Source organism: Dreissena polymorpha, chromosome 4 (assembly GCF_020536995.1).
Source record: "Dreissena polymorpha isolate Duluth1 chromosome 4, UMN_Dpol_1.0, whole genome shotgun sequence".
NCBI classification, from domain to species: Eukaryota; Metazoa; Mollusca; class Bivalvia; order Myida; family Dreissenidae; genus Dreissena; species Dreissena polymorpha.
In genome coordinates, this window is record NC_068358.1 from 115772386 (window position 1) to 115799171 (window position 26786).

A 26786-nucleotide genomic window follows, 5' to 3' on the forward strand; every position below is an offset into this window, starting at 1 on the left:
AATTTGATGCAGCCGTCCCCATTGCGCTGAAACTTTAGTGTGCATGTTTCAATATATTCAGAGTTAATATATTCATAGTACTAGTTTCTCGGTTGAATTTTCAAATAATAGATTTATGACATTTAATTGTCTTGATCGAAACATAACTTAAGTAGATATTGAAACTTCAGAGAAAAGCCTAAAATAGATCTAGATTAAAGAGTTCTTATATATTCTTTGTAAACTACGTGTCTGTTTTTAGTTCATTTTTGTTTGCGCTATGACATTATAAATACATCAATATGCACATTTCGTTTTTTCTTTTGTAAACAGTAAGTCTCGATTTGTAAAGCCTACCTATCTATTTTCAAAAACACACAAACGTGTTGCGGAAAAAACCTAATCAATGTTTAATTGTTATAGCATACTGATAGGAATTGGAGTAATTGTCATTCTGTATTCACAAAAAAGCACATAAATGTCAAAATAAACAAATTTTTAAGAACTAATAAGTTAATAGAATATGGTATTGATAAATATAGTATTATATAGAAATAAAACCCATACATTCACCATTTAAGTACCCCACAAAATAAATATTAATACACTAAGTAATTATTTGAATATTTATTTTTTCTTATAATATGCACATTACTTGCGAGGAATATAATTTTTGAGGATGCTGCGAAGCAGCTCGTCTAAGTTATCATACCATGAAAAAATTCTTCACAATGGCGACCTATGTAAAAGACCGAGCCAGTCCGATTGAGATAGCTCGATTTTTCTAATCGGATACCTCGCTGATTATCATTGATAAAGGTAAAGGAAGCTCAGCTATAAATAGGACAGCATATTCTGGGAAAATTTTAATAATAGTTTGAAAACGTTAATTTTAAATCAGTTATATTTAATCCATTATATGTTTATAGAGCAATGAAACAACTATGCATCTTCTGTATTGTATTTGAAATTTGTCGTGATTCTGTAAATAAATTACGAATGAAAACGTGTATAATTAACGTTTAACGCGATCACGAGTGTAAAGAAAACGAATTATTTCGAACCTGCCATTTGTAAACATTAAAGCGAGTATGGTATATAAACAGCATAATAGCCATTCGACATCTATGAAACTCGCTCTTGTGTGTGCGTTCTCATTTTGCATATTTAATTAACTTATCGAACAGAAATTACAGAGCCACATCAGTGCACATACTATGTTTGATAATTTATTCGTTTGTTGGATATTGTTTGCTGTTTCAAACGGGAAGCGGACAACGACAACGAGCGAGGCATGGTATTGCAATGCGCATGGGGGGGGGGGGGGGGGGTAGAGGGTTAGGGTAAGGGTTAGGGGTCGGGTTCGGGGAGCCTTAACCCATACCTTAACCCTTCCCGACCCCTTATCCTAACCCTAACCTAACCATAACCCAGGGTTATCTCCCCTATACCATGCCTCGCTTGTTGTAATTGTCCTCTTCCCGTTTTAAACACATATTAGGTCATATCGCGGGGATTTAGTTAACCTTGCCATGTGTTCATGGGCGAACTCACGTATTCAATTCGTATTTGACTATGTGTTCATACCTACTTTCGGGAATCATCATGAAATTATTGCCGTACTTAACGAACAAACATGCCTTAGCTTATTAAATTAGAGGAAAAAAAACAATAATCAAAAGAGAAAAAAATATATGTTCATGCACATGGGCATGTGAAATCACGTCCGTAAACATAATATCATTAACTTAGGAAAGGAAACAACGAAATATAAAGTTTGGTATGATATACATGTGAAATTAAAAAGTATGGTGATATTAAAGAGCATGTCAAGTTTTGAATATATCTTCTACGTAACGTAATGTTATAACCCACATACGTTTTACTGTAACATAACGTTTTTTTTAAAGATAAGTGGTTCAGAAAATGCACGTCGAATATCTTTTTAAAGATATTTCTTGTTATATTTGATCGAGAATGTAACCCGCCTCCCAGTTTCGCTGTATGGGTCAAGTTCCTCAAGGGTACTACTTTCCCGTACCCCAAACTTTTTTTTCATACCCAAAATTTTTCGTACCCAATTTTTTCGTACCCAATTGTTTTTCGTTCCCAAATTTTTATTCGTACCCACATTTTTTTATCGTTCCCAATTTTTTCTCGTACCCAAATTTTCTTTCGTAACCAAATTTTGTTTCTTACCCAATTATTTTGGGCATAAGTTTTGTACCCAAAATTTTCGTATCCATTTTTTTCGTACCTAATATTTTCGTACCCACATACACAATTGTGGTGATGTAGATAAACTTAAATTGATGTTTTATATCCATCCTCTTCAAAAGCATCGTCACACCAGTACTGTCAGTACTTTGATTTTTCAAGGTGTGACACGTTGTCATTGCAATCGCAGAGGCACTTTCGGAGATTATTATTAATGAATTTAAACTACGCTTTTTTTTCAAAGAAAAATCCATCAAATTTCTACTGACTCATAGCTTTTTGTTAACGTTTATGTTTGTTTATCTTATTTTTTATATAACATGATTATCATCTGAGTAACTTTCTTTTCAGCTGTGCAGAATCTTGTAGATAATGTTTGCTCTACCAGACACAAACGGTTCTATCTGTTTCGCTGTTCTCAGTTTGCGGAACGCTAATTTCCGAACATAGCCAGGTATTGCTCACATAAATATTTATTTATCGAGTCTTTGATGTGCATGGCTATATCGATATTACCGGTGTATCCATTTAAGATACAAAGAACGTTTCCAACACACCTTCAAACTCTAAACATAATGCCTAATAACATATTTTAACCAAGGGCGACAACTTTTGTAGGAAAAGGGTTTAATATAATAAAACATATATAAAATACACGAGCGTTGCAAATACATTTCTCTTCATATTAAATGTACAATATAGACCCCAAAAAACATAACACTAAAAGTATTGTGTTATCAAAAAAAAAAATAATCCGTGTAAAGACTTTCATAATATATTTAAACTTTTATTAAAACTGTGTTTTTTAGCTGACGTAGCTCAAACACGGCTGCACGAGGACGGTTAACAAAATTATAAAACAATTGGCACAAGAACGTGCTATTAATATTGTAACTTCATAATAGAACAATTAATTAAGACCAAGTTTTACTACTACCCAATGAGATGACTATGTCGTGTTAAATTTAGTATGTTTGCAAAAATGTATTTTCAAAACAGAAACTTGCATTTAACTGAATATCTAAATTGACTTTATCAACATTTAAATCAAACCATGCAAACATAACATACAAAAAATCACTGACCTTCAACAACATATTCCATAGAATAGCCGTTTACAGAATACTATTTTTTTGTTGATCAACAGGAAGTAAACTCTTGATTAACGGTAAGCTTTAAATGCAGTGTAGTTCAATAAATCAAATATGTTTATACTATTGATTTAAAGCCAATGCCTCTACGTTTATCCGATCATTTATTTGGATGAGGACAATTTTCTTTGTGTTTTTTATGTTGCTTTTGTAATTGGCGTCGCACTGAAGTGCGGCGACTAGTATGTATTACGTTTTTTTTCGCTTATGGGAGGAGAAGTTATTTTACGGATCTATGTATATATATATTTTTGTTGTCAGAATATCTTGCATAGTGGTGATTTTTTTCTGTAAATTAGTGTAAATAAGTACTGCATTTGTGCCTATTACATTTACTACAACATTTATTGCCAATAATGCAAAGCTAATTGTTTTAATTAATAACTGATCACAGGGACTGGGCAATAATAAAAAATCACAGGGACTGGGCAAATACGCGAATCGGTGAAACTTTCTGGATTTGTATAAAAACAAAACTTCTTTGTTCCACTATCGTAGCAACCACCTAGTTACTAATAAAGGCGCTAAAGTGCGCGAAGAGCGACACGTATTATTGGCGTCGCACTGAAGTGCGGCGACTAGTATGTAATACGTTTTTTTTCGCTTATGGGAGGAGAAGTTGTTTTACGGATCAATGTATATATTTTTGTTTTGAGAATATCTTGCATAGTGGTGATTTTATGTGTAAATTAGTGTAAATAAGTACTGCATTTGTGCCTATTTCATTTACTACAACATTTATTGCCAATAATGCAAAGCTAATTCTTTTAATTAATAACAGATCACAGGGACTGGACAATAATAAAATATCACAGGGACTGGGCAAATACGCGAACTTGTATAAAAACAAAACACAATCAAAATATATTTATTTTGTGGTTTTTCTAACAATAGCGCAGACTTTTGCTGTTCGAGTTTTGGTTAACGCGTATTTTCTTCAATTTTACAAGACGACAGCGATTACACGGTTTATTGCTTTATTGATAACCGTTACACAAAAGGCAGTATGTGCCTAGTGAGATCGGGTATAGTCGGTCGATATCGCCGTATTCGGAAAGCGTTTCGGCTATAAGCGATATCTACGGTATTAAGTCCAGAAATTATACTAAATACACGAAATAAATTTGTATTTTTTTTTATTTAAAAATTAAATTTGCTTATCTCTTTGCGATTTAATAACTATACAATACAAATATGAGTTAAATTAATGCGTTTCATAAAATATTTGTGTTCATGACGTCACGGTTGTTGACATTTTCTTAGCAAAATGAAAGTGCGAAATAAAAGCGAGCGATTTGCAAAATCTAAAAAAGAAGCAAACACCGATCGACAACGTTGTGTTCGATAACAATTATTCATTTACCGAGCTCTTCGGTGGCGATTTGTGTGAAAATGACTCACGTAAAAGCTCTTCGCATTTGCTAAATGGCGTGAAAAGAGTAAGCAGAAGTGGGTGGGGGATGGACGAAGATTGATTGAATCGTTGAGCTGGAGTTTTTGCTAAAAAAATTACAGTATGGTCAGTTTTGTAATCTGTGTCCCATTCCTTTGACAATATATAACATTGTTGGCGAACTACAAAATGGCCTCAGTGGTTATTTGTACGTTGTTTGTGAAAACCCTGACTGTAGAGAAGTCAACCGTGTTGCTTATGGAAAGCAGCACAATCTCAAGATCAGGGGAATGCCATGCTTTGACGTAAATACCAAGCTTGGAACAGGTATGCATGACTTCATTTTTCAACCTTCCATTTCTATCAATGTTTAATCATTGTACGATTGTCATTGATCTTATGACTTCTTGCACATTATCAGACCACTTAAAATTCCAAGTGTCATTCCCAGTGAATATTTGTTTATCGTGTAATATATAAGGAAACATTCCGGTGTCCATCATATTCAGTTTTCAAATTTAGTTTTGCATTTGTGCTCGTAAGTCCAATTGATTGCTCATTCATGTTATTTAATAATGTAATGATGATACGAATGGATTCTATGAAAATACATTGTGCCGTCATTATTAAGTAACTACGGCCTTATTTCGTTTTCATGTTCTTATCATTTTCAATTCTCTTTTCAGCAATGAAAGTCAGTTTGGGCAGGCCGGTGAAGGTAAATAACTTCCTAACCACTTTAAACATAACGCTTATTGCAAAAAGAAATCTTAAGAAGATGGAGGCTCGTGCTGGGGAGGCCATCAAGAAAATCTCAACTGCTTCGTCTAACAAGGCTGCCATTGATGCTTATAAGAAAGAAATGGAGTAAGTGTAAAAACTAACTTTAAATACATTGTTAATTGACTATTCTGGTGCCAAATTTTAGTATTTTTTCTAATCAACTGTCTTCTTATTTCCTATTCCCGATGAACATGAAACATATTCATAATAATTGTTTTATTGAAGGCACTGTGTTCATAGTTTGGTAAAATTACATTTTTTAAAGATTTTTGGTTAGAACCCCAGGGCAGGCACATTATTAAAATATTTGTGATTGTTATTATTAATATTAAAAGCTATTCCAAATATTACAATTTTTAAAAATAAATTCATTACTTTTAGTAATAAATCTTATGAAGGAGCATAGGTATATTAAAATTCTGAGCTATTCATATAAATAAATTATTTTCACAAGCGATAATTTGAGCTCAACAACTTGTCAAAATGTAATGTGCTTGTTGTGCTGAAAATTGATTTTTCTCATAACCAACGATCATATAAGGCGTCAAAATGAAACTTAAAGGGGAATTATAAAATTCATGAAATAAGCATTGTGTGAATTTAATTTTGTATTTCAGTTCGAGGTAAAGTAATGCCTCATATTACTCAGATTGCTGCTGTGCATTTGAAGACGGGTTTTAAGTTCTCGACATATGTGAAGACAACAGTGCCAATTTCTTCCGAAGCTCAGAAAGTGATTGGCATCTCTGTTGATGATCATGGCATAATGCGTGTAAATGGTGGAAGCGTTGATAGTGTATCAATTAAAACTTCTCTGCATGATTGCATGATGTGGCTTGCAAAGTTTCCCAGAGCCATTTTTGATGCCCATAATGGGCGCAGGTTTGATTTTCCGGTTTTGGTTAGTGCATTGCTGAACACACACTGTTTTGAAACGTTTTGTAACTGTGCAAGCAGTTTTGTTTACTCTTTGGCGGTTTTCAAAAATCGTATCCTGGAAAGTCACACAAACATGAAGATCTAGTGAACGTGTTCTCCGGGCAACCTGCAACGCCCACAGTGCTCCTGATGATGTTGAAGCACTGGGATCTTTGCTTAAAACATGAAAATTACTGACAATATGGCCCACATCTTTACTGTTACTGCAATTCATAATTCAGTTTGTTTAAGTCATGAAATGCCTTAAAGGCAAAGAACATTAGATTGTTAGACGTGCTGTTGCATAGCGGAACCCTAAAGCGACCAACAGCTGAAAACATTGCGGGACTGGCCTTGTGTCATTTGAAAGCCATATTTTCTAGTTCCGGAGAGGATAACTTAAGGGATACTTTCATTGCTAAAAACATTGAGGGACTACCAAAAGTCACAAACGAAGAAAAAAATATTTTATCTGAAGTTGTCCCTAAAATCGGTCAGTTTTTCAGTGACGAAAAGTGACGGAACGAGATAATATGGCTTTCAAATGACACACGGCCAGTCAAAATCACGCAATGGCTTTATACTGATACTAAATTTTGTACATCTAGTTGTCATTAATCTGGCTGTTTTTATTAAAATATAAGTTGTATATTATTGTGCTACATGTTTAAAGAAACTTGATAACTTATACATCTTTATGCTACGTAATATTGGGACAACTTTGACATTTTGTGGTGAACTGCGCCTGTATTCATATGTTGCCTTTTGACTTTAGGTGACCCTAAGATTGTATTATTTATGTATTATTATATCAATATTTATTCAAAGTGAGCTAAATTTCTTCACATGTCATGGTTAAAACTGTAGCTTTTAATAAGCAACTAGAAACCCCCCCAAAACAAGTGATATTCAAATTTATACTTAAATTCATTGCGTGAAAATGAATTGGGGAAGGCATACTCAAAGTAAATTTTCTTGAGATAGGAACGGTAAAACTTCCTGAAATTCATTCAGTGTGTAGAAAATATATTGTGTTAAAAAATATGTACAATATATGCATTTCATCACACTACTTGTGACATAAAACGTAATTAAAGTTTCTTGTCACTGAACCATTTGTTGTCGTTTTTGCCATTTTATCCAGGTAAGTGCATATATTATTGGACATCAAATGCACAATTCGCTTTCAATGACACTCTTTTCATTTTGTATCTACTAACAAGTCGAGTACGTTTATTAAGTTAATTGTCAATATATATGTATATCCCATTACAAAAAACTATACATTTTGGATATAGGGTAAATCCATAGAAAACGCCCAACCGAGTCAAGGGGTAGGTGTATTCAACAAAGTATAACAAGTTAACCGGCTGGTAAAAAGTTTTGAAATTTTGCAATTAGTTGTGATATACAATTTACTATGTGGAAATAATAACAAAGAGTGTTTCTGGAAAAGTACCCATAAGGCTCCCACTACCTCTTAGTTAGAAGGTGATTTTTCAAGCGGTTCCGTAGTGTAGTGGTTACACGCTCGCTTCACATGTGAGAGTCCCAAGGTTCGAGCCACAGTAGAATCAAATTATTTTATTTGTGTTCTATGTTAACTTTTTGTTTTGATGTAGACATTTTAGTTTAAATAAATATGCTGTTTTATAGTAACCATTTTTTTGTTTTTATTATGCCCATGAAATATATGTGTGAGAGGGTGGGGGGGGGGGGAGCTCGTAAACACATTAAAACTTTTACAGTGTTTTCATATCAATGAGTACTCAACCCCTATCGTAAACGAGCAACGTAAGAATAAGTTCAGAAACATCTCCCCTTGAAGTTGAGAAAAATATGAAATAACGCTTACAAGATGAAGCAGATTTTTCAAAAACCTACACAGTTCTGTTCCATTAATGAAAACTGCACACGGATGCCAGTAAAAAAGGAAACCAATGTAAATAAAATGAACTATAAAATATTTGAGGGTTACAACACAAAATCATAGATAATAGTTATTTGGGGGTTATAACACAACATCATAGATAATTATGGTTATTTGGGGGTTATAACACACAATCATAGATAATGGTTATACCAGTATTTTTTCTATTGTGTTTAAAATAATCGGCCAATATATTAATATTAACAGTCGTTCCATGTAGCTTCCTTGAGTGCCTTTTACACTGAAATTCCCGACGCCCTTTGATGCTTTGCATCAATACTTATCTTGTTAATATGTTAAAATGCTTTTACAGACGAACACATATTATAACAAATGATTGGTCTGTATCTTGAGTTGGCACTCGGATGAATGAATCAGTTTATACCTGTGTATAAATATAACACACAATACAACTATTTCTAATGCTCTTCTCTTGTACGAAATACAAAAGAACACATTCAAAACTTTCAGAAAATAATGCCGTTTTTATCGTACAGTTTCTTATGAGATAGCTGTAATGCCTATATAGTACAGCGGCTTGCTTATTGATGATGTTTGTATCAATCGCTACAAATGGCGAACAGGCGGAGTGTGATATGACTATATAGAATGTGTGCATACAGAAGCTACAAGAACATATTAGGAGTATACTTCCTGTAACTGTCAACTTGTTTTAACCAATAAAGAAAAGTTACAAAATTAAACAAAAGTTATGTAATAAAAGCTGGATTTATTGCCATGGAGAGAAAATTCAAAGATTTTTGTTAATCGGCTTAATATTGACCTACCATTGAGCAATAATTATACACCGACTTTACGAGATTATAACGATGATATATCACACAGACTATTTAAGTACAGTCAGTTTATCTATTCCGGCTCCTGTCCGATTCCGACATATTTCTAGATTGAATGGCTGGTACGGAGAGAGTATGTTTAGAAACTTAATTTTGTCTGTTGTTTCATGTAAAGTAATTATTTCTTTGTCTACTGAATGGATGTTTACAAAATGTATGAACTCTTGGTCTGCCAGCGCTTGGATTTCCAAAACGAGGCTTCAGATCGGTTGAATTTCCGGCGCGTTTTTTCGGACGTCTGAAAAGTCGGTGGACAACATTAATCTGTTCAATGACCGAGGTTACCAAAAGGTTCGTGTTATTTTCTTGAATAATATATATTTTACTCGTTACAGTAATCAATATGCATTTCCACCTTCATTTAAGAAAGATAAACACCATTATATAAAGGCCAGTCAGTGTATCTATTCCGTACCACCTGGATGCATAACTCGGGGGCCGTATAAACATTACCGTAACTTCGACAAACATTTTTGGTGCATGTTTTGCGGATTTGGTCTGTTGTTTAATGCTATAGTTCGTCATTAAACTTGGTTGACATGCAAAGTATGCCTTGAAATAAAATGTTTGCAATATTTTCTCCCATTTGTAAATGTGTAATGAAAATAAATAAACTTTCAGTGGTCAGACAAACTGTCTTAACTGTCAGAATTACACCACAGGAGCTTGAAATTCTTTCACTACATACAGTCTATGCATAAATTATTTAAAAAAATACCCCACCCACCCCTCTTCTCTATATATAAAAAGACAGCTTGTCTTTTTATATATAGAGAAGAGGGGTGGGTGGGGTATTTTTTTAATAATTTATGCATAGACTTTATGTAGTGATAGAATTTCAAGCTCCTGTGATTACACACACACACACACATATACATGTATGAACACTATTATAAACAAAAGCTATGATGAATTCTTTCAAATAATTGGTCTCATTATTCACAGTGTGTCACAATGTGTTCACTATATTCCCTGCTGCAGGCTCATTAATGAGCAGTTTATAATTTTGTCACAATATTTACACAAATTATCCAATGCATTGAATAATATTCTTTGCATTAGGGAAATGCTAAATGTATGCTGTCTCAGAACAAATTTAAAGAGTATATGCTGACAGATATTATTATAAAGATAAAGTTATAATATTAATTCAAATAAATTGGCGGATTTCTAAATATTCATGAAACATTCTGTGTAGCCCGCATTACCTTAATTTTTAGGTTTAGACCATCCCAAACTGTAAGAGGTTGCAGATAACACACTAAGTTGTAATGTAATAAGACAAAGTTGATTTAGAAGGTTATATATCATTTTGATAAAAAGGGAAATTGCTCAAATTTGAGCAATTTCTCCTTTTATCACAAATATATCTAGTGTCATCATCAAAATCTTGTAAAACCCTGTTATTGCATTGTAAAGGGTTAACACTTGTTATATCATTTACATTTGCAGATACAATTGCCATGGGAAAGCAGAAGACAAACAGATCATCAGTACATTGTAGTCCAGCTGTAGAGGCAGCAAAATCTGTAAAGCGGGTAATTAATTATCTTAATCAATTAAATAGTTATGCGGTAAAAAATATTTCAAAGTATAATGTGCATCTTATAATGGTACACATAACAATTTTGACTTAAATACCATTTTGATTGATGTGTGTATCTTAGTTGTGAACTTCCTAAAGCCATTTTCAAATTCATTGAATACAGAGCACAGTTTCATACTTAACTTAGCTATAAATTAAAATGTATGTTATACTCACGCAGTACTGTATAAATAAACTATGATATCATAGGAAATATTTGCCTTTAATAAATGTAAACATATAAGGTTACATACAGTATGAACTGTAATAAAAATGAATACAGTATGGTACATGTGGTATTTTCTCACATGATCAGTTGATCACATTGTTCAACAAGGTGAACACAAAAGGATTTAGTTTTTTTTATTTTACCCCATGTACAAAGTATGGGGCTGAATTGGATTCACATCGGTGGGTTGGTCCAGTGTCTGTAAACAAAAGTTGAAAATCTTTGTGGCCATTCAACAGAGTCAAATGATATGTTATACTAATATGCAATACAGTACTTCACAATTGCCTGTAGGTTTGTTTAATGATTCACTTCAAAATATACTTGTGGCCATTTGAAAAAATCAGTAAATATTGTGATAAAAAGATGTTTTTTAATTTGCAATTTATTCCTTTGTGACAATGTTTTCAAGGGTTAATAAATTAAAAACAACTGATCTACATTGCCATCTGCAATTTGATATCAACTGTTTTCAAGTCATCTGCTATTAATTGTCCCTGTTGAGGACAATGGTTTATACGTAGAGCGTCGGACTCTATACACGAAGGGCATGGATTCCAATACTGTGATAAATGCGTCAACCTTTGGATTATTTCACAATTCAAATTTCAGCACGAGTACTGGTTATGTATCTAAGAAGCAGAATTGAGAAGGAATAGTCTTAAGCTGTAAGAACTTGTTTCCCAAATGTTGTAAAATTATTAAGTTTAAACTAAATTGTTGCTGTAAATTGTAACAGGTATGAATGAGTTAACACATAACCAAACAATAAAGATATTTTAGATGTTTGTTGCAGATGACATAGGACATCACTAGGATAAAAGTAATATTTACTCATTTTAGCAATTTCTCATTTTATCATAATGATTTCTACCCTACCAAATCAATTTCTTCCTTCTCTATCAAAGTTCCATTTTTTTCTGCAACCTCATTGAATTTAGGACATTCCAAATGTATTGTTTGGTAACAAGTTGACACCGAACTTCATTTTTTCCCCCACAAAATATGTGATAATATACTCAATGAATATGCTAGTCCTTTATGTCTTGTTTGTTAATTATATATTTTTATATTTTTTTATTTTGTTATTGATTTTAAACCTTTCAATGCTGCATTTCAAGATTTGGAATTAATGTGTCTATGGACTGGATTTAAGCACTTGCATCCAATTAGCTCAGCCTTCCAAAATAGCCAAAATGATTTGAGACAGTTTGTAACAAAGATTCAACTACACGAATGTGTGTGTTATCTTTGAAACACATTGTTGATAAGACACGCAAAAAATATCCAGCATTGAAAGTGTTATTTCAACAGGCAGTTGATTTGCTAGAAATAAAATTGTAAAATTATTACTTAATCGTGTTTTTTATTTACACCCCATATTTTGTAACAATGTCTCGATACCTTTTTGTACAAAAATCTGCTCAAAGTATCAGTCAAAAATCATTTTGAGATGACCCCCGAGAGCACACATCTAAAAATAGATATGCGATTCGGAATAGTTTCTCTGCTATCGCAAACGGACACGTCGGGTGCAGGTTTACACGCGTGGTTTTACCTACTTACACGCGCTCGATTTAATTCAAGTAAGTCTTAAATTATCGATAAAAAAAGTGTCTCTCATCATACGAAAACAGAGAAATGTGTCTATCGCACGTGAGAAATTTGCAGCGAAAAAGCGTAAGGTGTGACGGAATAGATACACTGACTGTAGTCTTAAAAACTAATTATTACATTAGTTATCAATTAAAATGCTACTTAAGTGACCATCTATGTGATTTCAGTTCATTGGGATTTTTCCACATTTAGATATATATATATATATATATATATATATATATATATATATATATATATATATATATATATATATAAATTACTTTGATTTTTGATTTTCCTTTGATTTTGAATACCCGAGGAACGTAGTCAGCAGTCGAGAAATTTGCTTTACAAACGTTTTGAAAAAACAAAAACAAAAAAATCAAGTTATGGGCTTTAGGCTTCCTCGGTCAATGGTATATGTATAAATGTACTCAGTCAAGCGCCCATCAAACGCATACACGTGACTGCGCCATTTTTTGTAAAGTATACACTGAGGGAACCATTCAATCTTAATAGGCAACAGCACATGACTTCACACAATTTCGTATAGTCTCAAGCCCCAAACAATTGTTTGCCAAATAAACATTGCAAATAGCGCAATACGTTGCTCAGCCGACATTGGTAACGTCCACGTAAATAGGCTCTGATGAAGCAACAAACATGTCTAGGTCATCAATACAGCAGACTTGGTGTTTATTTAATTGTTGTTACTTTCGATTCGCACCTTATTCAAAGTTTGACAATACATGTTTTTTCCAATTTATTCGTCAGTTAGACTAATTTGTGTGTGATTTAATTGCAATTTTTAATAAACATTTTCTATGAAACAATTTCAGCTGTTGGTAGCTTATATTTTTAGTATTTGCTTCTGTCCATTATAGTTACTATGCTTCTATATAAACGTAAGTATCTGAACATAAAATAAGTTACATCGGTTTTTACAAGTGTTCAAAGCATGGCGTTAAGAAATTGTTAATGTTTGTTTCAATATCACGCACAATACAAGCAACACCAAAAATTCAGGTTATGGCACATACATATAAATGCATAGAAACACGTATTGTTAGACAAAACAGTAATTTTTGTTAAATAAGATTTGTCTGCAATACCATCTTTGATTTTTTTAACAGCGTAAGCTTTTACCAAATATCGAACAGTCAGATATGTTATTAAGTAATGAAGCATTGGTTCATTTTTTCTAACAAATTTTTTTTTCTAAACTTTCGTTTGTGCAACCCCTTTTTTCAAAACAACGCCGCCTTTATGCAATAGAACGGCTGGCCAAACACACAAAACATAATATTTTCCATGTCTGAGGCATTCATGGAACAGTGTTTTGTCAAATTTGTCACCAGGGCGGCATTCTGTTACTTAGACCAGCGGTGGGTCTATGATGCACATCAACCAGCATAGGTCTGTAGCCAGAAAGGAATATTCATCGAATTGGGCCTTGTCGAGAATTGCAATGTATGGTAAAACTGCTTTTAGTGCAATTCGCACTTTCTGAAAACATTTGTTGATGTTATGTCATAAACTCTATCAATTTTTATACGTTCAGATGTGCATTTATAGAGTATTAAGAAAAAATCGATTCTTCATAATTGATGGATTGAGAAAATGATGATATATACGGAATATTACGCTAGTCAATTGTTCCAAGAGTTTGTATCACTCGAGTGGCTTGTGTGATGACGTTTCACACAAGCCACTCGAGTGATACAGACTCTTGGAACAATTGACTAGCGTAATATTCCGTATATATCATCATTTTCTCAATCCATCAATTATGAAGAATCGAATAGCTCGGAAAACCTTTCTGCGATCACTGAAATACAGAAATTTCAATAAGTTAAATTATGAAATATTTGTTATATAATATAAGACATAATTCACTTTGTAATTGCGAATGTTTACTCTTTACGCTTTGCTTTAAAGGGGCATTTTCACAGATTTTGGCATGTATTGAAATTTGTCATTAAATGCTTTATATTAATCAATGTAAACATTGAATCTAAAAAGCTCCAGAAACAAAACAAGAATACAATTAATAAAAGAAAAACGAACCACTGACCCCTGGAGTCCTGGTGTAAACATTTACCATTTAGACCACTCGGCCAACCGTGCTCATACGATGACCGATGTATTTTATAGTTTATAAAAGCAATTCTCGTAGTTTCACAAAATATTTCTAAGTAGAAAACTCTAGCTTTCACATTAGGTGAATATTATGCATCACAAAAATATTAATGGCAATGACATAGAAGTTAAGCTTTCAATATAAGGTATTATAGATTAACTTTCGACCTTTGGGGTCGCTTCCTGCACGCAACACGCCGTCTCATATAGATTAAGCATCGTTTCAACTTTTTGGAAAATCCTTTACTGCATTGGTAAATAAATTTCGAGCTGCATGTAATATTAAACGGCATTAACATTAAAGATATCATTTTAATATCAACATATCTTATATCTTGTACATATAAGGCGAGGGTATACCATTTTAATGTCGGTATTTGATTTTCTCATTTTTAAACCAATGCATGAAAATGAAGGAGGAATGCTCGGTACCAATAATCACATGGTGCTTACTTCAATCAATTTAATTAAAAACGACTTGGTTTACAGCGATGCCACTATGTTGTATAACCAAGATATTAGATGTTGGTGTCTGAAAACATCTTCAAAGAATGTTGGCGATTAATCAAGTGTGAACATTTGAATATGTACACAAGTCATGTTTTGTTGATTTTCTTGTACAACTTCGTCTGAACTTTAATTTAGTGTTTGATTAATCGATGTATCTGCGTTGAAAGAAATATCAAAATCGTATATACTCGCGTTAAGGTTAACTATTTAGTCATGTCTAATTTAGAAGCAAATACCAATAAAACTCGTCTGGACATAACACCACACATTATATCCATATCACTATTCAAAACACACAATTAGTCAATTGATAAAATGCATGTAAATGTTAACAGAAACAAACGTATCTTACAGCTTGATTTTTTTCAAAACTGTACTAGCTGCACATATTTATTTGCGTTATCGAGTTTAGGGAAAATACTAGAAAAGCATCGCGTGTATTGTGGAAACCAAATTCAAGATCAGCTACAATGTGTTTTACGTCATCTGATTTAATCAATCTTCACAGCGGCAGAACTGACAATTGCGAATAACGTTTGATCTGAAGATAATACAAATGATGTCATTCTATCCTTGCAATCGTCTATTGTTCAGTTGAAATATTTCTATAAAAACTTCAATGTATAATAACATATTTTTTAGAATGTCAACATACCGATTCTACTGCGAGTCTTGCTCAAATTCACACATCTTTCCTCTTTTATTTTCAGCTGCAAGTTTCAGATAACTCCTGTGGAATTTATCATAAAAATAAATCATCATTATCCTCCTCCTCTTCCTCATCATCTTCTTCTTCTTCTTGTTCATCATCATCATCATCATCATCATCATCATCATCATCATCATCATCATCATCATCATCATCATCATCATTGTGATCATCACCACATGACCATCATTATTATTATTATCATCATCATCATCATCATCATCATCATCATCATCATCATCATCATCATCATCATCATCATCGTCACATTAAGCTGCTTGCGCTTATGATTTAAAAGCTTTCTTTGGTAACTATAGCTTTGTCTATGTCTAGTAAATTAATAAAAAAACAAACCTTTTTTTCTTTCTAACTTGTTTCTTTTGAAGCTGACACATCGTGGTGAACACTTCTCCCTGATAGTAGATTTGTGTATACAGAAACATATACCTCTTGAGCAATTTGAGCATATTGCAATTTAAACATCTCAATCTGATATGCTATTGCGATTAGCAAATGAACAAAATGTAAATAATAACACGTAATATAAAACATATATTTAAAAAATATAAGGCAATACCATTTTTTAAATCTCCGTTCTCTTGTGGAAAATAATTACTGAAGATTCAAACATTTTAGAAAGCAACACAGGTGTTGATACGGCACATACGCCTCCATATTCAACTTTATTCTAAAAAAAAACGCTTATGCAAACAATCTGTGTATGGCCCAATTTGAATTTTGCCCTCTTAGTGTGACCTTGACTATTGAGGTCATGAGACGGGTGTTACATGCGTTACTCAGGCTTCTCATGGAAGTTGTTTTATAATACCATAATGCATGACAAAGTAACTGCACTGAAAAGCCGTTGTATGGTCAATTTGACATTTTACCGCTAATTGTGACCTTGACCTCTGAGGTAGGGGAACACGTTAAACACACGAAATACCTTCTCCTATGGTGTGCGCTAGTTATTTTAGAATATTGTGATAAAAAATGTAAAATACTTGACAACCTTTTTGACGCCCAAATTAAACAAGCACTCTACGTGCGACCTTTACTTATGAGGTAAAGAGTAAAGTTCTTACACGCGACACGTCATCTTATAATGACTTTCATTGTGTTTTTTCAAAATCCATCAATATATGGTAAATGTAAGGCTATCACATAAATATTCAAGTTGTTATTTGACCAAATTTGACCCGAGGCCTCTAACAGTGACCTTGTCCTTTGAGGTAGGGAGACGAAATTTACACACGACTCGTTGTCTTATGATAGTGGAATTTTGTGGCAAGTTATTTTAAAATCCATGTATATTTCGTAAAGTAATGGTTGAGACACGAAACTTCGCTCAATGCGACTGCTAGACGCCGCCTTCTTCGAAGGTGAGGGTTGCTAAAAAGAGTACGTCCTGCAATGAACACTAAATTTATGCGTCAGAATGGAAGAGTGATTGACGTTTACGTACATTTCAAAGGTCCCATGTTCAAAACCTAGCGATAGTAAACTATGTAACTTCCTTCCATATAAAATACTTATATTATTTCCACTTATGTTACTAGTTCAACATTCCACAAAAGTTGAAACGAAAGCATAATGTTAAATTCACTCGTAAATATAATTACACTCATATTACACAAAGTGAACTTATCAGGTTAACTGTGTAAGTTTAAGAAGCGCCACGAAATAGAAAGGCAATATTGGATGATTTTTTTTACCTCGAAATCACTTAAATTGCCCATGTTTCGATCTGTTTCGTCATCATCGACATTAATACAACGCGAATGCATGCTATCCGAATCATCAGTACCACTAGCACGTAATGTCATCGAAGATTTACGTGGGGGTCTTTTGGAAAAAAATGTAGAACTTGTTTGCATTGGGCTAGACCATTATTGAAATAAACACATTAAATCTGTTATGTACATCAGAAGCAACAAAGGATTATTTCTGAAAAGACCAAACGATCTGCGCTGAGACTCAAAATATCTCATAGATCTACAAACAAAAATACTTAAAAAGAAAATTGTGAAATGAACCAAACAATGTTTTTTTAACAATTTTTGTTAGAACATCATTCTCATCATCCTAATCATCCTGATCATCATCCTGATCGTCATCATTATCATCATCATCATCATCACCACCACCATCATCATCATCATCATCATCATCATCATCATCATCATCATCATCATCATCATCATCATCATCATCATCATCATCATCATCATCATCATCATCATCTCTACTTAATCTTTATCATCTTAATCATCTTCATCATCTTCATTATTATTACCATCATCATCTAAACAATCATCATTATCATCATCAGCAGCATTATCATTATCATGCCCATCATTATAATCATCATCATCATTATCATCATCTTCATATGCTGCATGCGCTACTGATTTTGAACTTTTTTGGTTATTATAGCTTTGTCTATGTGTACTAAAGTAAAAAATATACCTTCTTTTCTGTTTTCCTTTTTCTTTGTCAAGATGCCACGTCTTGAATATAAAGTTTACTTGTTTACTTATAGTAGACTTGTGTAAACAGGAGCATATACATATTTAACGACATAATTAAGTATGCATAACGTATTTAACAACCGAAAATTTACTGGTCAGAAATATAAATATTGCGATTTAAACCTCCAAACTGATATATTATTGCGATAAACAAATGAAAAAAAATGTAAAAAAAAATATCACGTTATATAAAAATACATTTACAAAAAAGATTAATCAAGATAATATTTTGAATCTCCTTTCTTTTGTGGAAAATAATTACTGAAAATAAAAACATTTTGGAAAGCAAGATATGTGTTGATATGCCACATTTGTCCCCATATTCAACTTTATTCTAAAAACACCGCTTATGTTACAAACAATCTGTATATGGTCAAATTAGATTTTTGACCTCTAAGTGTGACCTTGAACTATTGAGGTAATGAGACGGGTGTTACATGCGTCACTCAGGCTTCTAATTGTAGTTTTTTGTAATAACATAAATAATGACAAATGTATTGCTCTGACAAGCCGTTGTATGGTCAATTTTACCTTTGACCTCTGAGTGTGACCTTGACCTCTGAGGTAGGGGGACACGTTTCAAACATAAAATACCGTCTCCTCATGATGTGCGCTAGTTATTTTAAAATAGTATGATATATTAAAATGTAACAAACTTAAGAACCTTTTTTTATTGCCAAATCTAACAATCGCACTCTAACTGCGATATGTACTTGTGTGATAAAAAGTAAAGTGTTACACGCGACACGTCATCTTATTATAAATTGAATTGTGTGAGGTTATTTCAAAATACATCAATAAATGGCAAATGTACCTCGAAATAACTTGAACGGCCCACGTCTCGATCTTTGTCGCCGTCTACGACATTAATACAGCTCGTATGTATGCTTTTCGAATCATCAGCGCCACGAACATGTGAAGTCATCAGATTTTTCCGTGAGGGTCTTTTGGAGAAAAATGTAGAATTTGTTTTCATTGGGCTATACCAATATTGTTACAAATACATTAAATATGTTAGTACCTCAAAATCAATAAAGGATTAAAACTAAAAATGATCACTGATGAAATTATACACATACAAATTAATCCTCCTCCTCCTCCCACTTCCCTCCTCCTCCGCATCATCATAATAATAGTTATAATCATCATCATCATCATCGTCATCGTCATCGTCGTTGTCGTCGTCGTCGTCTTCATCATCATCATCATCATCATCATCATCATCATCATCATCATCATCATCATCGTCATTGTCATCGTCATCTTAATGCTCATTTTTATCGTCAGCATCAGCAGCAGCACCACCTCCATAATCGTCATCATCATCAATATTACCATCATCATCATCATCATCATCATCATCATCATCATCATCATCATCATCATCATCATCATCATCATCATCATCATCATCATCCTTCATCATCATCATCATCATCATCATCATCATCATCATCATCATCATCATCATCATCATCATCATCATCATCATCATCATCATTCTGCTTGTGATAATGATTTTGAATCTTACTTTGATAGTGATTGATTTGTCTATGTCTACCAAATCAAACAAACGATTACCTTTTATTCTTGTTTTCTTTTTCTTCTTGAAGTTGTATCGATCTGCTTAATATTTCTACCTGAAAGGAGAATTGTGTATACATGCTAGCAAATACCTATTGAACAACCTAATATATGAAGTAACCTAAACATTGCTCGTCAGGCACATATTAATAGTTTAATTCAAACAATTCAATCTGCTAAAAGAGTACGACCTACAATGAACACAAAATGTATACGTCAGAATCGGAGAGTGCTTGACGTAATCTTCTCCTTACCGTTATTATACTCAAAGTTTTCGGACACTCAAAGTTTTCGGACACTTAAAGTTTTTGGAAATCCTCTTTTTAGCAAAAATAATTATTTTTCGTTACTCTACATTTTTGGACACACGGGTTTTCGCCCATAATTAATGTCTCTTAATTTTCGGACAGTATATTTTACCGCGCCTTTTATACAGACTTCGGCCATGTTTTCGCTTATATTGTGACACTTCGAGCATGGATTTTTACAACGGGTTTAAGGTTATAAAACCTTGCAGATTCATGCATGAGGGCAATGGACCATTACATTCTCGTAATTGGGTAAATAACCACGTGAACCGGTAGATTTTTATGGATTCACCCAACAGCATTTGAAAAAGTGTCGTTCCTATTAAGGAAGCAGAATATTTTCTGTTTAAACGTTTTTTGTTCTATATCATTTCAGACAAGAGTTAGCAAAGCTGTGAAGTTATATTTATTTGTTTAAGCAGAAAAAGAAGAGTAAATCACGCGATAATTATTGTACATTGAGTTATTGCATTGATTTCGATATAATTATAATTTTCGGACACCTTAATTGTTGTCTCCAAATTTTCGGATACCTGTTATTTTTGAATATATTTCGTTTCTAAATTTTCGGACACGAAAAGAAAATATTTTCTAAGTGTCCGAAAACTAAGAGTAATTACGGTAGTTTACGTTTTGTTTGGTTCGTTGCTGTCGTCGTTTCGTGTAAATTGTTCATGTGTACTAAGTAGAAATCTGTAGCTATCACATAAGGTGAATAATTGCCATCACATATGGGAGTGCCACAGAAGTAAAGCTTTCCAAACAATGTATAAAAAAAATTGACCTTTGACCTTTGGTGTTGCTTCTTGCCCGCAACACACCGTCTCATACAGATTAAGCATTGTGTCAACTCATTTATCAATATCAACATATCTAAACATTTTGTACATATTAAAGCGACGATCAAAGATTTTACGGTCAGTTTTTTATTTTCTCATTCTTAAACCAATACATGAAAATGGAGGAGGAATACCATTAATCAAATGTTGCGTAATTCAATCAATTAAATTCAAAACGACGTGGTTTACGCCGATACCACTTTGTTGTTGAACCAAGATATTAGATTTTGGTGTCGTATGAACAAATCTTCAAAGAATATTGACGATTGATCAAGTGGGAAAATTTGCATATGTATACAAGTCATGTTTTGTTGATTTTCTGGTACCTCTTTGCATGAACTTTAATTTAGTATTTGATTAATCGATGTTGTATCTGCTTCAAAAGAAATACCAAGATCGTATATACTCGCTTTAAGGTTAACTATTCAATTATGTCCAATATAGAAGCCATTACAATAAAACTCGTGTGGATTTAACACCACGAATTATATCTACATATCTTCTCAAAATACATTATAATTGATGTCGACATAAACAAAAGTATCTTACAGCTGGAAATTTCTTCCAAAACTGTACTTGCAGCACAGATGTATCGCTTACATGGACAATAATAGAAACGCATCGCGTTTAAGGCGGACACCAATTTAAACATCAGCTACCAATTTTGTTCACGTCATCTGATCATGAAATGAATCTTCAAAGCGGCAGCACTGACAATTGCGAATAACCTTTGACCTACAGATAATAATGATGCCATTTTATCCTTACAATCCTCTATTTTTCAGTTGAAATATAACTATAAAAACTTCAATGTCTAATTACATATTAATTAAGAATTTATATGTATATTTCAAAGGAACCATGTTCTTGTCCGGGCGATAATAATCTCTTTCACTTCTTTCATATACAATACTCTAGTATTCTTTACATTCTACAACATTTGATACGAAAACATACTGTGAAAATTATCCTTTAATATAACCTCGATGATATTTCACAGAGTGAACTGATCAGGTTAAATATGTTTATATTTAGTTTTAAGTGCTACCAAATAGGAAGGCAATATGTGATTATTTAGTACTTCGCCATCACTTGAAAGCTCCGTGTTTGTATCTTCTTCGTCTTTGCGATTAGTACTGCTCGGATGTACTTTATTCAAATCATCAGCACCACAAACACGTGAAGTCATCAGATGACATCCTAACGATGTTGATTGTTTACCACCCATCCTGTTGGTAGAATGAATAATTATATACACAATATTTAAACTGCAATAAATTTGAATGTCATGTACATGTATACCGTAACATAGATGATATTATGTTTGTGTCGGATAAAAGTGTGTTTATCATGCGATGCAAATTAGCAGATTCCAGATATGCTAACCTATCAAAAATTACCTTATACGATATTATTACATCAAGTACACATAATACGAACAAAAGCCCGCCGCGCAAATGTACGTATCAGTTTTGATATACATGTAGACATACTTATGCAAGAGGAAATTTATGGCAACGCGTCATCTTTTTTCGCGACGATATTTATTTAAATTTAAAGCAACATAAACACTTTGAAAAATACTATATCTTATGAACCCAAGCTTTTATTTTTTTTAAGTGACCGTTGACCTAAACAAACCAGGACGATACATTAACGAATTAAAACATAAAAATGATGAAAACTGAAACTCTACCAACTGATTATTATGGATGCCAAACTATTTAAAGGGATCTTTTCACGCTTTGGTAAATTGACAAAATTGAAAAAAGTTGTTTCAGATTCGTAAGTTTTCGTTTTAGTTATGATATTTGTGAGGAAACAGTAATACTGAACATTAACCATGCTCTAATACAGCCATTATATGCATCTTTTGATGATTTTAAAACCTAAAAATTATAAAGCGTTGCAACGCGAAACGATTGAATAATTTGGAGAGTTCTGTTTTTGTCGTTAAATTTTGTGAAACTACAAAGCTTGCTTATATAAGGTATAAAATACGTCATAAATGTGTACTCGGCGGAATAGCTCAGTAGGCAAGAGCGTTTTTACTTCAGGACTCTGGCAGGACTCCAGGGGTCACTGGTTCGAAACCTGCTCCGGGCAATGTTCTTTTCCTTTTTTAATTTTTTTTCTTGATTTTTTACTGGAGCTTTTACGAGCCAATGTTTACATTTATCAATATAAAGCATTTAATGAATAAGTTAAAAAAATGCCAAAATCTGTGAAAAGGCCCCTTTAATACATTATTCAAATATATCATTCATGATCGGAGTAACTTTGAAACGCTTTGTATATTGATATTTATATACAGAGAACGGTTTCAAATGCATAGAACACATGAAAGAAAACCGCTTTCCGTGAATGTATTTTGGGGGAAAATCGAAATGTAGTATTTATTTGCCTTGGGCTGATCAAAGTTTTTATAAACAAATAAATCTGTTATGTACCTCGGAAGCAACACAGCATTAATTCTAAAGAAAACAAACGAGCTTCGCTGAAGCAAAATCTGACAGAGTTACCAACAAAATATACTTTAACGCAAAATTATGGCATACACCTCCTAAAATTAATTTGCAACTGGAATTGAAAAAAAAAAGAAAATATTTTGGGACAGAAACAATAAGATAATAACAAACATGAGATATGGTGACTTTTATAACGATGTAACATACATTTCCGATTATACCAAACCGCTAAGATGAATAATATTTTGTCCAAAAAACAGATTCATAAATTAATTAAACACAGTACTACACACACGTATATTGTGCATGAAATGAAGCATGATTTAATGGATAAATCATTATCAAACTCCAAAGCAAAACACAGACATTTAATAACATATTACGAAGGTACAGCCATATATATTACGTTTCTACGCTTATATTATTTGGATCTTCATTACAGAATTTGGGATTACTGAACAAACTACGCTTTTTGATGTTGGATTTGTATACAAGCTATTGAAATCCTCAGAAATGGAATTAGTAAAAATAATGGGAATATAAGAAACCAGCAGATGTCAGAATAATATTTAAAATTATGCAAGACATCAGACAATAAAAAAATAAAAAATAGTACTATGGGGATTCACCTGCATGAAAAAGAAAGAAATATGGAATTGCCTATGTCTGGCCCAGAATCATGGCTTTCTTTAAAAGAAAAACGTTATTCAAACCAAGAAATCCTCACTTTTTATGAAATAGGATTTTCTTTCCAAAGTAAACAGTTTAAATAGTATAGGTAAATCACTGCGACTATATTTTTAATTATCCAATAGCATGGGGTGAATTATAGATATAAGACATTATGTATGTATCCAAAACATGTAACATTATTTCTTATATTTATATTTAGAAAGCTATATAGGTTTCTCATCAAAATTTCTTTTACATTTTCTGTAAACTGAATGGCCCAACTAATGTTGTAAATATATTTTTTTTGTATTTATGCCTGTTTGGAAACTTCGCAGTTTTAGTATAAACCCCATTTGCGTGTTTCTTATTTAATTAAATATTCGTATGTTCTAAAATGATTTTAAGAGTTTAATGTTCAATCACATTAAACTAGTTATATACATGTTACAGTGTGTAAAAGTCTCTTGAAAATTTATGTATATGTTCACAGTTAAACTTTCCCAGGCCCCAGTGCCATTTTATTTAAATTACTACAACCAAGCTACAAATTACAAACATAACTATACAATGCACATGACAAAACCAGCGGAATGCCATTTCTTTTTTTCCGATCTTATCTTTTTGCCTTAAATCACACTTAACATAGACAATTTACATTTGCGTTGAGATATGTTTGCTTTGTTTCAAAATGCGCACCGAACACGTTGATTTCAACAACCCAATGAGTAGCTGAATATTTATCTCTGTTTTAAATTATACAATTGATCGGCATTTTCGGAAAAAAATGTTGTATGCTATTGTTATCACCATTGATTGATATACAGGCCATTGTCGTATGCAATTCTTTTCGCCATTTATCGGAATACATGTCTTTTTCGTATGTAGTGTTAATAACTGTTTTATTAAATAAAAGCCAACGTCGTTTGCAATGCTAATTGATGGTCTTATCTAAGAAAAGAAATCAGAAAATTCGCCAGAACGACCCCGTGGTCTACTCGCAGCACGCAATTAAATGTTGAATAGTATGTAATTCAACACAAAAGCAAGACGTGTTGACACGCACATTAAGCAAAACTCACGAGAAACGCAGAGTGAGAATGACAGGCGAAAATTAAAGACGATATATCTTATGACATCGAATGCATATTTCAAAATGTATATATTGTTATACTATTAGAACGTCAATTCATCCCACTCTAACATTTAAAAAAATACAGCGATTAGAGTAGCCATTAACAATGTCCACTGTATAAACTCACTTTATAAATTCGTTTAAACATATGAATACTCATTCAAAATCTAAATGATATTTTAACTCAACCGAGCGTGTCTTTGTTTGATTTTACCATATTTTTTTAATAGAGACCCTATTCTTCCAATAGACAACTTGTTAAAGTCTAAACGTGAATATCACGGTGAAGATTATCATAAAATAATATTAGAAGAACAACACAAATCATTTAAAAAGGTATGTGCCCAAATTCAAAAATCGAAACGTAGACAAGCTGATTATGCGAATAAAAATACAAATTCACAATCAATGACCCCGTTTACTACAAAAACTTTCAACGAACGAATAAATTAGACAATAAATGGAGACCATATTATCGTATAATAGAAAAACGATCGCCGTTATCATACGTAATAAAGAAGCAATTAAACAACTCAACTTTTTAAGTTCATGCAGATCAGATTAGACATGCTAATATCGATCAATGGCCAGTGATAGATCAGCCGTTAGCGCACCCGATTAGAAAAGCAAATTTAGCCTTTGCAGATGACACATAATCTTCTGATAACGATTCAAATACGTCCGTACATGGGTTACCTGTTATTACTCAACAGACCCGACAGATTAGAGATCATACGGATAACGAAGATAATATTCCGCTTGCCGAATTGCAAAAACATTTGAGAAACAAACAATTCGCGGACATACAGTCAAGCTCCAGTGAATCAAAAACGATGCATTCCGATAACAGTAATTCACAAAACTCACCTGTACGTAGGTTTGAAAATGATTCTTCAGATGATCAGATGCAAATTGACACGGTAGCGTTAAAACACAAAAAACGAAAGTTGACAAAAAAGACTTCACGTGCAAATAACGCCATGAAGAAAGCAATTTTCACGTGCCTTCAGACAATGGCTGAACACATGTAAATGAATGGAATACAAATCAAAGCGAATAGATGTCGAGACTTAAAGACCCCAAAATTTGTGTATATAGCGAATTTGATTTGAATGTATATGTATTAACTATGTAAATAGTGGATTATAGAGGACGTTATCGTCCGATTTTGATGATGTATCGTCATTAGCATTGATTTCCGGGTTTAGAATGAAATAAAAATGTCATATTTTAGTATACGAATAAAATGCCAA

At 32.8% G+C, this 26786-nt stretch overlaps 1 protein-coding gene and 1 long non-coding RNA gene across 3 annotated transcripts; one reads left to right on the forward strand and one right to left on the reverse strand.

The window, feature by feature from the left end:
• Window positions 1-9228: 9228 nt before the first annotated feature.
• LOC127878989 (uncharacterized) lies at window positions 9229-12391 on the forward strand. The gene is made up of 3 exons (XR_008048877.1): window positions 9229-9519; window positions 10681-10766; window positions 11655-12391. It is a non-coding gene; the product is annotated as an uncharacterized LOC127878989 (long non-coding RNA).
• A 1101-nt stretch (window positions 12392-13492) lies between these two features.
• Window positions 13493-26511, reverse strand: LOC127879970 (uncharacterized). Of its 2 annotated transcripts, XR_008049367.1 has the most exons (8): window positions 26401-26511; window positions 22343-22490; window positions 20112-20170; window positions 19345-19474; window positions 18469-18509; window positions 16354-16412; window positions 15946-16020; window positions 13493-14147 (listed from the first exon to the last, which is right to left on the reverse strand). XR_008049367.1 is itself a non-coding variant. In XM_052427116.1 (7 exons), the coding sequence occupies exons 2-7, from the start codon at window positions 22487-22489 to the stop codon at window positions 16010-16012; spliced, it is 447 nt and encodes a 148-aa protein (XP_052283076.1). In that variant the 5' UTR covers window position 22490; window positions 26401-26511; the 3' UTR covers window positions 15806-16009. The 2 variants fall into 2 exon arrangements, 1 of the variants encoding a protein (XP_052283076.1); XM_052427116.1 differs by lacking the exon at window positions 13493-14147 and having other exon boundaries at window positions 15806-16020.
• Window positions 26512-26786: the final 275 nt, after the last annotated feature.